The sequence below is a fragment of the Nymphalis io genome, chromosome Z (assembly GCF_905147045.1).
Source record: "Nymphalis io chromosome Z, ilAglIoxx1.1, whole genome shotgun sequence".
NCBI lineage: Eukaryota > Metazoa > Arthropoda > Insecta > Lepidoptera > Nymphalidae > Nymphalis > Nymphalis io.
Window position 1 is genome coordinate 13,235,645 of NC_065918.1, and position 16,664 is coordinate 13,252,308.

General features: G+C 32.3%; 3 protein-coding genes across 3 annotated transcripts in view; 2 read left to right on the forward strand and 1 right to left on the reverse strand.

Annotated features, from left to right (window-relative positions):
- Nucleotides 1-3,984, forward strand: part of LOC126780467 (peroxidasin) — a 63,581-nt gene extending 59,597 nt beyond the window's left edge. Inside the window, exons 6-7 of the mRNA XM_050504968.1 lie at nucleotides 386-658; nucleotides 820-3,984. Coding sequence (XP_050360925.1) covers nucleotides 386-658; nucleotides 820-3,683 — 3,137 coding nt within the window. The 3' untranslated portion in view covers nucleotides 3,684-3,984. The remainder of the gene's footprint in view (nucleotides 1-385; nucleotides 659-819) is intronic.
- Nucleotides 3,985-9,504: 5,520 nt separating this feature from the next.
- Nucleotides 9,505-10,850, reverse strand: LOC126780537 (acyl-coenzyme A thioesterase 13). Its single transcript, XM_050505120.1, has 3 exons — nucleotides 10,661-10,850; nucleotides 10,249-10,436; nucleotides 9,505-10,071 (listed from the first exon to the last, which is right to left on the reverse strand). Exons 1-3 carry the CDS (start codon nucleotides 10,742-10,744, stop codon nucleotides 9,915-9,917), a joined length of 429 nt encoding a protein of 142 aa, XP_050361077.1. The 5' UTR covers nucleotides 10,745-10,850; the 3' UTR covers nucleotides 9,505-9,914.
- A 2,860-nt stretch (nucleotides 10,851-13,710) lies between these two features.
- LOC126780676 (piggyBac transposable element-derived protein 2-like) lies at nucleotides 13,711-15,768 on the forward strand. The gene is made up of 2 exons (XM_050505305.1): nucleotides 13,711-15,484; nucleotides 15,713-15,768. The coding sequence occupies exons 1-2, from the start codon at nucleotides 13,711-13,713 to the stop codon at nucleotides 15,766-15,768; spliced, it is 1,830 nt and encodes a 609-aa protein (XP_050361262.1).
- The last annotated feature ends 896 nt before the right edge of the window (nucleotides 15,769-16,664 follow it).

The window sequence follows — 16,664 nt, forward strand, 5'->3', positions numbered from 1 at the left end:
AAAACAACTGTTAGAAATGACAGAAAAAATTCACTGTCTCATTGAATTAAAACAGCGTATGATTTTTAGAAGCGTTCGATACTTCAAACGTTATTTGGAGACATAAAGCTGTTCAGCAATCAATTGTTTAAATTGATTGCTGAACAGCTTTATGTCTCCAATGAAAATAATGAAAATTCGTGCTGTTTGTGTTAATTGTCTAGTAATTTGTAAATAACTTAATTCGATTTCTTAAATATGTTAGCACGTCGTTGATCATGTAATGCTTGTAAACGTAGCAAGCCCACGAATCTACTTCAAAGACGAAAACGTTAAAAACTCCAGTCGGTAAAAATGTCACCTGTATATATGAATTATTTCTTTATAACATTGTTTTCACTTCCAGGATACCCAGTATTTACTGTCTTGCCTAGAAATCAAATAGTTAAAATCAATCAGCCTATTACACGCTTTGATTGTGTGGCACATGGAAATCCTAAGCCACATATTTCTTGGTATTTCAATGACCAACGGATATTACTAAGCGAAAGACTTTCAATGCGTCATAATGGTTCCATAATTATTGAAAAAGTACAACATGAAGATTCAGGAGTGTACACATGTCAAGCTGAAAATATAAACGGGAAAATAACAGCAGCTGCTACTCTTGAAGTTATGGGTAATTATCTAAATAATTAAAGTAAATATCTATATATTTAATTAAGTAAATATGTTGGTTAAAAATGGTTTATATTTAGTAAATATCTATATAATTAAAGTAAAAGACTTATACACGATTTCTTAAAAAAATACTCAAACCATTTTTATCGTTTGTTTTAGTTGCCCCAGCATTTATCACAGTTCCGAAAGATCAAACTGTAACCATTGGTGATACGGCGCAGTTTATGTGCACGGCTAGAGGAGTACCTAAGCCCGTAATTACGTGGTACAGGAATACTATGGTATTGCCACCGAATGAAAATATTGTACTACGAAATGATAACCAAAACTTAACGATTATTGAGACAACTGACGACGACGATGGCTTATATCACTGTAGAGCTGAAAATTCTGAAGGTCTTACGGAAATATCTGCTGTACTTAAAGTGCAAAATTTTCAAATTATTGCACCCAAAATTCTATTAAGACCTGAAGATACCGATGCATTTAAAGAAACCTCAGTACAAATGCCGTGTGAGTATGAAAGTGAGCCGCCAGCAACGGTAGAATGGAGAAAAAATGGAAATCGAATTTTTTCAACTGATCGAATTACAATCTCACTTATTGGAAGTTTGATTATTAATAATGTCAGCCTTAGTGATGCGGGTAGTTATGAATGTTCAGTTTATAATGAGTACGGCCGTGATACTGCGTCAATATTTTTGAGTGTGAAGGATCATATACTACCTGGTGATGAATATGTAAATATTGCTCTAACTGAAGCCACGCGAGACGTTGATCAGGCTATCGCAAAAACCATGAAACAACTATTCAGCAATCAAAGTTCAAATTCCAACTTACATGATCTATATAGAATAACAAGATTTCCCAATGCACCGGCGAGAGAAGTAGCGCGAGCAGCAGAAATCTATGAGAGAACTTTGGATAAAGTTAGGGAATTTATACAGTCTGGTTCAACAGTTACTTCCGTGCAACCATTTAATTATGAAAATGTTTTATCCGCTCAACATTTAGAAGTCATCGCTCGTTTATCTGGTTGTGTCGCACATAGAGAAGCTAAAGATTGTTCGGATATGTGCTTTCACCTGAAGTATCGTAGTTTCGATGGAAGCTGTAATAACTTTGCTTTTCCTTCTTGGGGCAGTTCTCTTAGTGGTTTTCGAAGAATTCTTTTTCCCATCTATGAAAATGGATTCAGCCAGCCAACTGGCTGGAACAAGGAAATAAAATACAATGGATATACTTTACCAAGTGCGCGGCTGGTATCTACTACAATAATAAGTACAACAGAGATATCAGAAGATATTGCAATTACCCACATGACTATGCAGTGGGGACAGTGGCTTGATCACGATTTAGATCATGCTCTGCCTTCTGTAAGTTCACAAACGTGGGATGGCGTTGATTGTAAAAAAACTTGTGATTATGCAGCTCCGTGTTTTCCGATAGATGTACCTGAAAGTGATCCCCGAATAACCAACCGTCGATGCATTGATTTTGTTAGGACAAGCTCAGTTTGCGGCTCGGGCATGACCTCAGTACTTTTTGGCAAACTGCAACCTAGGGAACAAATCAATCAATTAACATCCTACATAGACGCTTCTCAAGTTTATGGATTCGAAAAATCCGTTGCGGAAGACCTTCGTGACCTAACGAACGAAAATGGTACTCTTCGTGTTGGAGCCAAATTCCCTGGGAAAAAGCCATTATTGCCTACTACGGGTTTGAATGGCATGGATTGTAGACGTAATTTAGAGGAGAGTAACCGAAATTGTTTTGTGGCTGGTGACATCAGAGCCAATGAGCAAATTGGTTTGGCTGCAATGCATACTATCTGGATGAGAGAACACAATCGAATTGCTACTGCATTGAAGGGCTTTAACCCTTTCTGGGACGGAGACAAAGTGTATCAAGAAGCAAGAAAAATTGTTGGAGCTCAAATGCAAGTAATAACGTATGTACACTGGTTGCCTCTTATACTGGGTCCCGAAGGATATGGACAACTTGGTGAATACCATGAATATAATCCAAATCTTAATCCATCTATCTCCAACGTCTTTGCAACAGCGGCTTTGCGATTCGGTCACTCAATTATAAATCCAATTCTGCATCGCTACGATGAAAACTTTGAACCCATACCTCAAGGGCATTTACTATTACGCAATGCATTTTTCTCACCTTGGAGATTAGTTGACGAAGGTGGAGTAGATCCTTTACTGAGGGGCATGTTTACTACACCTGCAAAACTTAAAACTTCGACGCAAAATCTTAATACGGAGTTGACAGAAAAACTATTCCATACTGCCCACGCCGTTGCTCTTGACTTAGCTGCTATTAATATACAAAGAGGAAGAGATCATGCCATTCCTTCATACACTAAATGGCGCCAAGTTTGCAACATGACAGAAGTTAATGACTTTGATGACTTAGCAGGTGAAATTTCCGACAAAACTGTGCGAGATAAACTCAAAGAACTTTATGGATCAGTCGATAACATTGATGTTTGGGTAGGAGGCATCTTAGAAGACCAAGTTGAAGGTGGCAAAGTTGGTCCTCTATTCCGTTGTCTCTTAATTGAACAGTTTAAGCGCTTACGAGATGGAGATCGTTTCTGGTACGAAAACCCCTCTACATTCAAACACGAGCAACTAAGACAAATCAAAAAGGCAAATTTGGCAAGAATATTGTGTGACAACGGTGATAACATTGACACAATAGGTGAGAATGTATTCTTACTACCAGAAGTTCAAGATGGTTTAATTTCTTGTGAAGATCTGCCATCGATCGATCTTCGGTTCTGGACCGACTGTGAATCTTGCGGTGACGATAATGTTGGTACAGACACGAATAGAGTTCGAAGAGAAATTGTACCCGATGTTGACTATTACAGCCAACTTACTGAAAACGATCATCGTATTAATACATTGGAAGATTCTCAGAATGATATGAAGCAAACAATTGATGAATTAAAAAGACGAATTCGGCAGTTGGAAGAAACTTGTCCGAATAATGATATAGAATAAAAAGGAAACTGAATAATTTAAACGACTCAGGCTACGAATCTATTTAATCACTTCTCCCGGTAACAAGGCAACAATTATTAATATTTAGCTCCTTCATATTCTTATTGATGTATTTGATGTTTAAAAAAAATAAAAAATACAAAAAAAGATAAAATAAAACAAAAAGTAAAAAAAAATGTTGATGTAAGTAAAATAACAAAAAAATACAAAAAAATATGTGTACACTAATATTTAAAAAAAAAACATGTATTCGTACATAAAAAAAATATCAAAATCCCTATATTTGTGTAAGTAGTATTCTTCGTCGTATTCGTAAGTCTTCTCTGTGTGGTCCAACTAATTAAGAATTTATTTAAATTTTATTAAAATAATAATTTATGCTATACACATATATATGTATATATATATATATATACATATATATATATATATATATATATGTGTGTGTGTGTGTGTATAATATATATATACTATAAAGTGATTTTATTACAAACAATTTTGTTGTCCTATTTTTACAATTGACTGTAGGTCCTTTATAATCCGAATACATGCCGTAAAAAAAACCTTTAGCACTAAAATATCTTCATTTAAATTATAGTCACATAAAATACGTGTTATCACTTTTCAATGTTAGGTGTCTATGCAATATAATCTAGTCGTAATAATTAATCAGTACTTTAAGGATAACTAATTATTTGACAACATATGTTTTGTGATTCAGTTACGGTAATATTTATTTGCAATAATTCGTCTGATATATAAAATTAAACAACCTAGTGTGCCATTATTATTTTAAGTTTGCTATGTAATTTTTCACTTGAGGAGCTAAGTTTCGCAGTATTAATGTTATTTGCATTTACTAAATAACAGTTTCTTAAGGGTATCGTGGTATGTGTTCATAGGGTGAAAGGTCAAGATCCGTCCTAAATTGTATTTTGCGGGGTCAGAGACACGAATTAAGAATGTATAATAAGGACTGAGTATATTTCGAGTTCGGATAATAAATGAACGCTAAATTTATGCGATTATGAATTGCACTTAAGCTGTTGTTGCTGTTTATCTAATGTTTTTAGAAATAAGGTGGATGAGACTGCGCTACCCTTAACTACTATCTTGAAAGATTTATACCAATTGCTAATTTTATTGATACGCTTTGAAAGGATTTGATGTCGACGTTTTAGATTAGTAAGTAGGTCTCCATACATTAAATGGGGGCAAGTCTGCAACATAGCAGATGTTGATAACTTATACGACCTGGCTAAGGGAATTTCTGACAAAACTCTCAGATTAACAAGCAGAGGGTAATTTTACGGACGTCTATTCTGTTGTCGAACTGTTTAAACGAAACGCGTTTTATTTAAACGCATTTAATGGGATTTGCTGTAGATGTGTTAATTGTATAAGGTAGTAAGTATTATTAGGTTTATTTTAAACAGATCGCATGAAAACTTCAAAAAGCATTTTAATTAAAATTAATTCGGTATTCATGTAAATCATTTACAATCTGATCGATCATATCAGATTATCTTTCCAAAAAAAAAAATGAGGTATTTTAAATGATTTACATTAATGCCAGATTCATTTTTAGTTACGCATATTTAAATCATAATTCATTAAAATATTTCTTAATGCTAACCGACACTAGTGTCATAGCCAACATAGCCCAGCGATAATAGTACATGGATCTTTTAATCGAATATACAAATCAATATGTGTATACCTAGTCCTCAGTGGTGAATTAAACATTATAAAGAGGCCTATGATCATCGAGTGAGACCCTGCTACAAACCCGCGTTGAAGCAGAATGGATTAAGATTTATTCCTTTACATTAAAGGAAGAGTGGGAATTTGCCACGCATTTTCGGGCTTTATTACTGTACTTCATGCGGTCGGTTTGAAATTCCGTATTTAACCATTATACGGTTATAATCTCGTAGTGTAATCTCAATTATCTTTACAAGAAATGATGCAGAGTCTTTGAAATTATAGACTATTGATATATTTAGATCTGTAAAGTTATTCTATAAGAACACATTCGATACACACCGCAGAACATGATCGTGAAATGTCAGAAAGTGATTATGCAACATTTACTATAATAATTATAGCGCTTATATGATACAAGCATTGAAATAGCGTATTACAGCATGGTTACAATATTTTCAGCTCTTACAGAACAGCACTTAGGATACTTTAATACGAAATATTTAAATTATTCATCCATTCCATCTATCTAATAATAATTATTAAACGACGAAACCAGTTTATCCGCGCTTATTGCATTACTTAATTAAATCAATATCCGAACGACGCTCACAATCCACTACATATGAAAAACCTCTTACTCAGGTTTTTTTGTAACTTCATGATTAAAAATATACTTAAAAAAGCTGCTCCAGAAAAATTCGTACAATAATGTAATAAGACTAAGACTACTAATTATTTGGAACTAGCTTTGCACTGAATTATTGCTATCTTTTTCTTATGAGCGTTAAAACATAAGTAGATAGACAGGATAGAATTAATTTGGTCATTTCGAATTGCTTAACGAAAACATATTTTTACAAATAAAATCAGCGTCCGATAACTCACTATAATTAAGTCACGTAAGAAAGTTGAACCCATGATATTTGGTGTAAATGTCAGTTGTTGAGTCGACTGCATCAGAGGATTACTTAAGACTATATTGTACAATTCAAACTTGCAAGATTGTATGCATATATTATTAAGTTACAGATGTTATATAGTAGATACATACCACAATCTGCTATATAGCGTGCAAAGTTAATAATTATGGTATTATTATCGTTGCCACAATACAAAACATAGTCATTAATAACAAACAAACCGAAATTTTAAAGAAAAACATTCAAATAAGTGACTTCAAAAACCAGACTGTCTTTAACTTGTAACAGAGACCCTGCAACATTTTTTCTCATATTTAACATAATATCTGACTGTAATCGATGTTTAGTCATGTAAATAAGTGTCTATCATGGACGTGCTTGGCAATTAGCTTTGGGGAGGAATCATGAAATATTTATTGTATAGGAAGAAGAGTTGGTACCATTTGTATTTTTCTTTCTTGGTTCCTTAAAATTATGTAACTCCTGTCGCTCTTGTATATTTAAGTATTCTATTATATTTGGGAAAGGATTTTCACATATACAACGTGTTCAGATCTTGTATGTTATCTTCCCTACTCCTCCCTAAGTACGCCCATGATCTAAGCATACAACACCAAGTTTATATATTTGTGCTTGTTTAACATCAAACATAATTAAGAATAATGCAATGTAATATTTATATGTATAACCAGAAGCGTCTTATTCTCTTCATGTAGCGATGTACTCGATGATAATAATACATAAAAAAATATTCGTAAAATAGAAATAACAAATTTTTTAATTTACATATTATGTGATAGGTACATATTGACAACTAGTATCTACCTCATTATTTTATGTAAAAAATATACTATTATAAAAAAATATATACCATGAGTTATTTAAACAAAACAATTAAATATTAATTTTCAGTTAAATGAAAAGAGTACATCGCTACATAGTTTTAACGATTTAACTAGGTGAGGCTATAGCACGTGTTTTTAATCAACTTTTAACTCCTGTCATTTGTGTGTCATATATCACATATGTTTGCAACTATATCAATATCATAATTTAATAAGTAATTAATCGATTTGGAGGCTTAAAGTGCAAAAAGAAAATTATAAACAAAACAATTAAAAAAAATGACGTAAGTCTATCTATTTTTTTTATGTAATGTCTAAGACGCTCCGAATATATTATTTATTAGCTATTTTAACATTGAATATTTTGTTATTGGTTTAAATTTAATAAAATACGCACCACAACTTAAATATTCATAATACCTATCTACATTTCAGTGGAATTTGTGGGAGAAATATTAAATTAGGCTAAACATGGTTCGACTTTAACAAAATAAGTTTCAATATTAGTTATTTTAAATTTACACAACAACGCCAAAAATGATAAAATTTTACACTTTTTTAATGTAAATTAAAAAAAAAAAGATTGTTAGGTTAAGTTTTTTCTGACGTTTATTACTTTCACTTTTTCACAAATTCTAATGAAATGAAAAAAAAAATTTAGCAAAGAACATTTTATCGCAAACAAGGCTCCATTGTAAATATCTGACAAAACATGCGTTCTTTGTTTCGTGAAATTGTTTTTAACTGTCTAAAAAAATGGTTGCATGTGAAGTTTCATTTATTCACTAATTTCGCAATAGTAGACAATGCGCTGACAGAATGATTAAAAAGGCGTGTAATTGTTTAGTGAAATAACACAACCAAATATACATCCAACTTTTTAAAAATTTTAAATTATTATTATCGAATAATAAAAATAGCTAATGATAATGTAATAAAATATGCAAAATCAATGACGAATTGTTTCCGGAAATTTGTTTACTAATATTAATTATTATTTGCGGAATAATTAATATATTAAAAATCAGTGTTATAACTAGAGCGTAACAGTACTATGACAATATTTTAAGCAGGTTCGAGAAAGTTAAAGAAAGACAATTTAATGTAAATGCAATATAGTCGTAAAAAACATTTGCATACATTAACTAACCAATATTACGATTACGGACCCATAAAAAAAACAGTCAGTACAGTATTAAGATACGAAAACGTACTGTGCGTTTGAGTCGAAAATAGCAAAATCCAGTTCAAAAACAAGTATTTTTGAAATTGCATAGTAGTGTTTACACAGCCTAATATAATTGATCCTAACAACTTATTCAATTTAACAAACTCTGTGGTTTTCAAAAAAACACAGCGCTTTGCGTAGGAATCTGAAGACTAGCTTAATGTTGTTAAGTACGTCCAATAACGATACTAGTTATAGTTCTGTTTAAAAAAAAATGTCGTAGTAACTTTTAATGATTGTCTCCGTGAAGTTGAGTACTTACCTACGTATATTTAATTGTTGTTATTTATTAAGTTTATCGTTATTTCATTTGGATATATATCTATATACATAATATATTTTTTATATATGGACAATATAAGTATTATGTAACCAAAAAAATGGAAACTATTTATAATGCAATATGTGTTGAGTCACATTTCGGTTTTTATTGATTGAAATTGAATGAATATTAAGTACATATCTTTTAATATCTTGTTAAATGTTATTATTATATATCGGACTGTTAATTGATAGCGGGACTAGTCCTAAATATTAACTACAAACAGTGCGACCATTGCCTATAATCATGGAACTCTTTAACTCGAAATGAAATCCAGTACTGTGGTTAAATCTATAAACTAGTTACCTATATATATTAGATCATAACGTCACGCTGTCAATTAATAAAACATGTATTAGAAGTTACTACATCATTGTAAAATGTTTAGATGTTTGTGTAGTAAAAGTAACCACATATTTTTACCGAATGAACTAATTGTATGAATGACTAATTCATAAACGAAATAATACCTAATTTTGTTAAGAAAATTATCAAACTTACACATTCCTAAAGAAAGAGAAACATTTAGTAAGTAAAAAATTGATTAAAAAAATTTTTACATAAAATTTTGATTCATATGATTGGGTTTTTCATTTGTTGCATTTATATAAAATATCTACCCAATAACTATTTAAATAAGTGGTAATTGTTTTATTTACAATTTCTAAAAGATGTCCATACAATGAGTAAGGACTCAAATATATAATCTAATAAGAATCAAGGTCTGTATTATATAAAATAATTCTAAGTTTGATTACATAGATTTTAAAAAGAGATGATGGTCAATGAAAACAAAATGCAAATGCAAGACAATTTATTTTTAGTACCATAAGACAGAAATTATTTACCATTAGTATTAATTTTTCATGTTTTCATTTCATGTGTTTCTGCGTGGTTTCATTTACTACAAAAATTCTAAACATTACTATAGGATGGTGTATTATGCTTAGAAAATAAAAGAAAATAAAAATGTCTGCATTTCATTTTAAATATCCTTCTTCCCTGTTGAACAGTAAATTTATTTTAAGTAGACAGTCATTCATACCAAATCCAATTAATTGCAATCTTAATATATAATAATAAATAACTAAATAAAAAATTACATGACATGAAATAAAATCACTGTGTTATATTTGGTCTAAGAATTCATCATTTATTCTTAACAAAATTATAATAAATACAACAATTACTACATTTATTGAGACTAGTTTAAATGCCTATAAATTTGGTATGTCTGCCAGTTGCTAATAATTGATTGTTATCTTTGTTTCTAACTTCCACTTCGAGGAAGGCTATCTTCTTGCCAACTTTTCGGGTGACAGCTTCAACAAGTACATTGTCACCTTCCCTGGCCGCAGTCATGAAGCTGAAATATTTTTTGAAACAATAATATAGAAATTAAAACAGATGAGCTTTAGTTCGATGATTAAAAATAAGGTTTTATATTTTTAATGAAGGATATGCACTCACATGTTACACATTATAATGTTCTAACATCATGAACATTTCATTTCAAAATTAAATCTATTAATATTAAAAGTACCTCACACTAAGATCTATTGAGACTCCTCTGGTATCCACATTTTCATTAGCCGTTAGAGCATATGTGGAAATTGCATCTACTAGATGTGCAATAAATCCACCATGTAGGGTACCGCGCTGGTTCAAATGTTCAGGGCCAACTTGGAACTGAGTCACCAATCTACCATTGTCACAGCAAACAACCTTCAACTTTGTGAATTATATATTATGAATACTTTAGAAAGTTAAAACTTTTTTTAGATATAAATTAGTTACATAATTTATTGAACTCATATCATACACAGACTTTTTAATTAAATTGTAAAAAAAAATTGCAATATTCAATGAAATTTTTCGAATCCCTTCGGGGATTAAATTGATTGTCGATAAAACCACAGTACTATTATAAAATGAGCTAATATTAAAAATATTACCTTTCGTAGGTTATGATCAAAACATTTAGTTTGAGCGATGGTTTTTGTAAATAGTTCTGCGACTTTTGCTGCTTTATTACTCATTTTAGCATATCTTATGATATCTAGAAGAAAAAAATTATGTTAATTCAAGCTAATCCATTTCACAACAACCAATGTTTACTTTGTTTTTGACATTGACATCTAAAATGTCAATGTAATGAGTGTCATTTAATATTACTAATAATACAATTAGCACAATGTTTACAAAATTGTAAAAAAATACTCAAATTATTTTATTTTCACTTAAAAATATTATGTTGTAAGGAGTCAGTCGAGAAGACTGGCAACACAGGGGCACCGGGCTATAAAAGAACCCATCTTGAAATGATGGGCCTCTTTTTGCTCCTGAAGATTGGAACTCTATTTCTCCCATCTAAGCTGTGTCGTAGTGGTATATTTCTCTATTAATGTTAAACAGTCATTTTCCGTTACTAATTTAATTCCTTTGTTTCTTCATTTAACTTTTCATTTCTGTTATTTTAAAATCTACTTCTGGTTCCTAAAAATGTATTAATTTTTGCCCGTGACTTTGTACTAATTGTAACTGTTTTCATAATCAGTATTTATCACCGGCGGTTCAAAGTGCCTGACCTTGAGATTTGTTGATGGTCATAGCGAAACATACAAACTGCACGCAATAGAAATGGGAAATTGTTGGGAATGAGGGGTATGCGCGGAATGAAAACTATTTCACCAACTCCACAGCCCGTAAGAATTTCGGCTTCTATAATATTATATATAATATGGAAGCGACATCACTTTAATGCGGGTTGTTCCACTGCATAGCTCTGGAGGATTTAAGTTCCGAAGCAGCATAATCGAAATACTCACTTTCAGAACGATGTTATGCGCGGGGAGTGTGGAGGCAGAAAGATAGTTAAGAAACTCTACCGGATAAATGGTAGTATCGCTTCTAGAACTATGTTTATGGACCAGTATACCACCTGATTAAACTCACCTCTTTAAATTTTTTCCAAAATACTGTGATTAATAAAAAAAGCCAAGAATTATTCGGAGTGTTACTTGAGATACATCTCCATAAACGAGATAAATGAATTCCTCCACCGAAGGAACAATCTCACAAAGGTTATCTGGTAGAGTTACTAAGCCATTCGATTCGGGAAATGAAACTCCACCGATTTTTAAAACAACGTCCGTAAATTCTTGCGCACTGTGTTTCTACCTAATTGAGCCCTCACGTTCCTTGTCAGAATCAATTTCTGTGTTAGGGCCAGAGTATGGAGCATATTAGATATGCGCTCACCTCATCAGCTCTTATCGGGTTATAACGGGTAGAGTCTAAGAAAATTCCAACAAAATAAAACAGTAACCCTTCCCATGGTGTGATCGCTTCGCCGGATGTCTTGCAGAGTGCGATTGACTATTTCAACGGCCTACTTGTCCGCCATCGTAAACTCGTCCTAAACGATTAGACTGGAAGTTGGAAGGGTGTACACTCCCGTGCCTTGGAAAGCACGAAAAGACGTTGGACCTGAACTCTTTCCGGTCGTGTTGGATTGCCGTCTTATCGGATTATGAGAGTTAGGGAATAGAGAGTGGACCTATATTTGCGCACACACTTGTGCACTATAATATTATGTCCTGCGCAGTTATCTAATCTCTTTTGTGTTTGACCGCCGTGGCCGAAATCGGTCCGGAGGACATTATTATTATTATTAAAGAGCTAAGGGCATATAATAATATATATGCATAAAGCACACGACCTGCGAAATTTATCATGGGTTTATTTATTATTAGGTACTGTTTATGGTTTGTATGTAAATGGTGGCTCATCGTACATTCGTCCTACATAATGAGATAGACCTCTTGAAAAAAGTGGTCCGTATTTTTTTTATTATAATAGTTCATCTCCACTCACATACATTGGCATTATAAAAAAATATAAACCATCCCTTCCGTCGCCAATGCCCCACCAACATTGGGAATGTGCCTGTAGTTATTAGTAATTAGTTACTGGCTCATTCGCCCTTCAAACTGGAACACAAAAATACTAAATATTGCTTTTTGGCAGTAGAATATATGATACACACTACAAATTTTGATAATTTTTGATTACAAATGAAATGGACTAAAAATTAACGAGGGTTAGAGCAAGTCATCTCAAACAGCAATAACTATTTTACGCTTACGTATTAAAATATATTAATAACCATTTGCCTATCGTCTTCATCTTCTTACGGTTTTGTCGCTATCAAAAAACTGACCATCCGTACGTAGTAATACATAGTTGGAATAGTTGCTCAGATCAATCAGCTTTATGCAATCCTTATTAATATTACAAATGTAAAACTGAGATTGTTTGTTTGTTACGCTTTCGCTTCTTAACTCCTCGACCGATCATCATGAAATTTTGCATACATGTTGTCAGGAGTACATGAAGAAATAGATGGTGAGCCCCGCGTGTGGGATGGTGGCAGATGTTAGTTACACCTGCCCCCTGCCGAGTCAAGCACTTTCAACCATTTAACCCTTAATAACCTAGAGTTTCAATTTTGATACTAATATTTTAAACCGAATATTCACATCACTATTAGTTTTTTTTTATATGTTGGCTGTATGTATTTTACTGTTGTATAGTATTCTATCCAACGAAATTAAAAAAAAAACAAATGTCATTATTGTTTTATTTTATCTGTGACATATTACTTGCGCGGCAAAGTGAACAAGTAAACACATTTTACTAAAAGTTTTGTTGAATATAAATTTGATATATTTTCTTTTTCTGAAGAATATAAATACTTTTGAGGTAAGTGAATACATTATTTTCGCTATGATATAATTATTTTTAGCAAATACATGTTTTACTTGAAGAAATTAGTGCTTTTTTTTTGGTATCAATATTGATACTTCAGGCATTCCGCCCTACATAAAACCTACCTACTAACTCTTTAGCTATAAAACTTTTTGAACTTTCGTTTCATATTTTTTCTGCATAGCTTGGTGTGGGGATTACTTTTGTTTTTATTTATTATAGAAATTTATCCAAAATGCGGCCAGAAGAGATTGAGAACATATTGAAGCGGTTAGAAAATGGTGAAATTTCGGAAGACGATTCCACCGACAATGAAGATGACATAGACTATTATTCGAGCCAAAGAGATCGTCTGATGGAGCTAGATGATGAAGAGGATGTCGGTAATTTTCCCACTGACCCAAACTTGTATGCAGATCCGCCTGCAGCAAACGTAGATACCGACATGCAACATAATTTAGAGACTGTTGAACGAAACCCAACTCCTACAACCAGCAGCCAGAACAACCTGCAAACTGCACCTTTCAACTCTAGAAACTTAGTGTGGAGAGTAAAAAATATGGATTTAGTCCAAAATGCTTTCCAGTTTGCTGGAAATACTGAGTATTCACAAGAAATTATGAACTTAGACACTCCATTTCAGTTTTTTTCTTATTTTTTCGGTGAAGACATTTTGAGATTTCTAGTGGACGAGTCAAATAAATATGCCTTCCAAAAGAATCCCAACTTTACAGAACCTGTAACTGTCTTAGAATTACGTAAATTTATTGGAATTCTTATTTTTACTAGTGTATATCATTATCCTAGTGTCCGGTCATACTGGTCAAACATTACAAAGTTTGAACCCATAGTACAAACAATGAATCGCAACAGATTTGATAAAATTAGAGAAATTTTTCACATGAATGACGACTCTAAACATTTGCCCATTGATCACCCCCAGCACGACCGACTGCATAAAGTAAGACAAGTGATAGACTATTTGAACAAGAAATTTATTACTTTACCATTTGAGCATCGTCTATCACTAGACGAGCAGATGTGTTCCACAAAAATGAAACATTTTATGAAACAATATTTACCCAACAAGCCCCATAAGTGGGGATTCAAATTATACGTGTTATGCTCTCTGTCTGGTTATGCCTACAGTTTTGAGATTTACTCGGGAGCTAAGGACATGGACCGTTTACCTGGCGAACCAGACCTCGGAGCTGTGTCGAATACAGTTATTCGATTGCTACGACCAGTACCAAGGCATGTCAATCATATAATTTATTTTGACAATTTTTATACGAATATTCCTCTGGTACATTACTTGACCAACGAAGGTATTTATTGTCTTGGAACAGTACAGAGAAACAGGCTTGGAAAGTCGTGCAAGTTGCCGGATAAACGGGAGATTATGAAATCCAACGTACCCAGAGGAACATATCACGAAAATGTGGCCTCTCACGAAGGCCTAGAATTGTCGGCCACAAGTTGGAAAGACAACAAACAGGTATTATTACTATCCACGTATGTTGGCGCTGAACCAGCGGATACTATAACCCGCTACGAAAAAAAACTAAAGGCCAATATTCAAATATCATGTCCTCGGGTTGTAAAAGAATATAATGCACACATGGGCGGCGTTGATTTGATGGATAGCTTCATTGGTCGATATCGCATCCGCATAAAGTCGAGAAAGTGGACAACGAGGCTCTTCTACCACTTGTTAGACATGACTGTCATCAATGCTTGGGTACTGTACAAAAAGGTAAACACAAGGAAAGGAAAACTTCAGAAGAATATTATGAAGTTAGCAGATTTTAGAACTGAGCTTGCCGATACTTTATGTAGATATCAAAGTCACTCAAAAAATAAAAGGGGCAGACCCAGTACCAACAGTCAACAAGACAATACAGTACCCTCTAAAAAACCCCGGACAGGTGCACAAGTACTACCCCCAACTGACGTGCGTTCCGATTGTATTGGCCATGAAAAAATATTTATGGAGTCTAGGAATAAATGTAAATTTAGTAATTGTAGGAAACTTACCTCCTGGTTCTGTAAAAAATGCAAAGTATCGTTATGCGATAATAAAAACAATCGATGTTTCGCATTATTTCATGCATAGGTCATTTAAGATTTCTTTATGGCCATAATGCCTGAAGTATCAAAATTGATACCTGTTTTTTTTAAAATAAATATGTAAAATAAATATTGTGATTTATTTAGCTATTTTTCCCTTCATCTAGACCCTCAAGCAAATACAGTAATATTTAACAAAGAAGACTCGCGTAAATCAGGCTAAGGGTTAATTGCTACTGTTTTATCACAAGGCGGTCGACCTCTCTCTTCCGTTTCTTAAACTTTAAATCTTTTAAACTTAACGGGATTAACAATGCTATGAGATTTGAAACTAAATAAATACATATTATATAGTAACATTTATTTTGTTGTATTATTCTGATCGACATAAATACTTCACAACGCATTTGCTCGTGTTGTTTTTGAACAATGATGTATGAAAAAATATTTAGCTATAAGCTATGTGATATGACTGAGTAAAAACTTATAATATTGTTTTATAAGTTACGTATATTATAATAAATTAATAATTCATTTTTTTTTTATTAAATATATTTTTCTTTGTATGTTTAAATTTATTAACCCCGCATCTTTATGAAAACTGCCCAATATTATTAAAACCTGTCTATAACACAACAATATAAGTTTGATAACGGCATAAAAAGTATTAAAATTAATAATTGCAAAGGCGAATGAAATTTCTTCATCTACAATTTTGCTATTTTATTTGAATAGGAGTATTTTAAAGTATCACAATCATTTAAAGCAAAATGGCAATAACAACTTGCTATTGAGGTTAATATCTATTAAATTCCATTTTTAAATAGGTTTATTATATTTATTGTATCATAGAGGCTAAAGGGGGTATTCATATTTGCAATTAAATTATGTGTAAATAACAATTAATCAAAATGTTTAGTTACTATTTAACTATATGATAATTTTAGTGAACGTTTAATTATACTATATTATCTCTTAATAATAATTAATCAATGACTTTAATTAGTAAAATCCATATTCGTAACAAGATCTCCAATCACGAAGTGTATGCAGTTGGGATTTACGTAAACATTCGCTTAATGTATGGATACATGATATGGCTTATGGACGACGAATTTT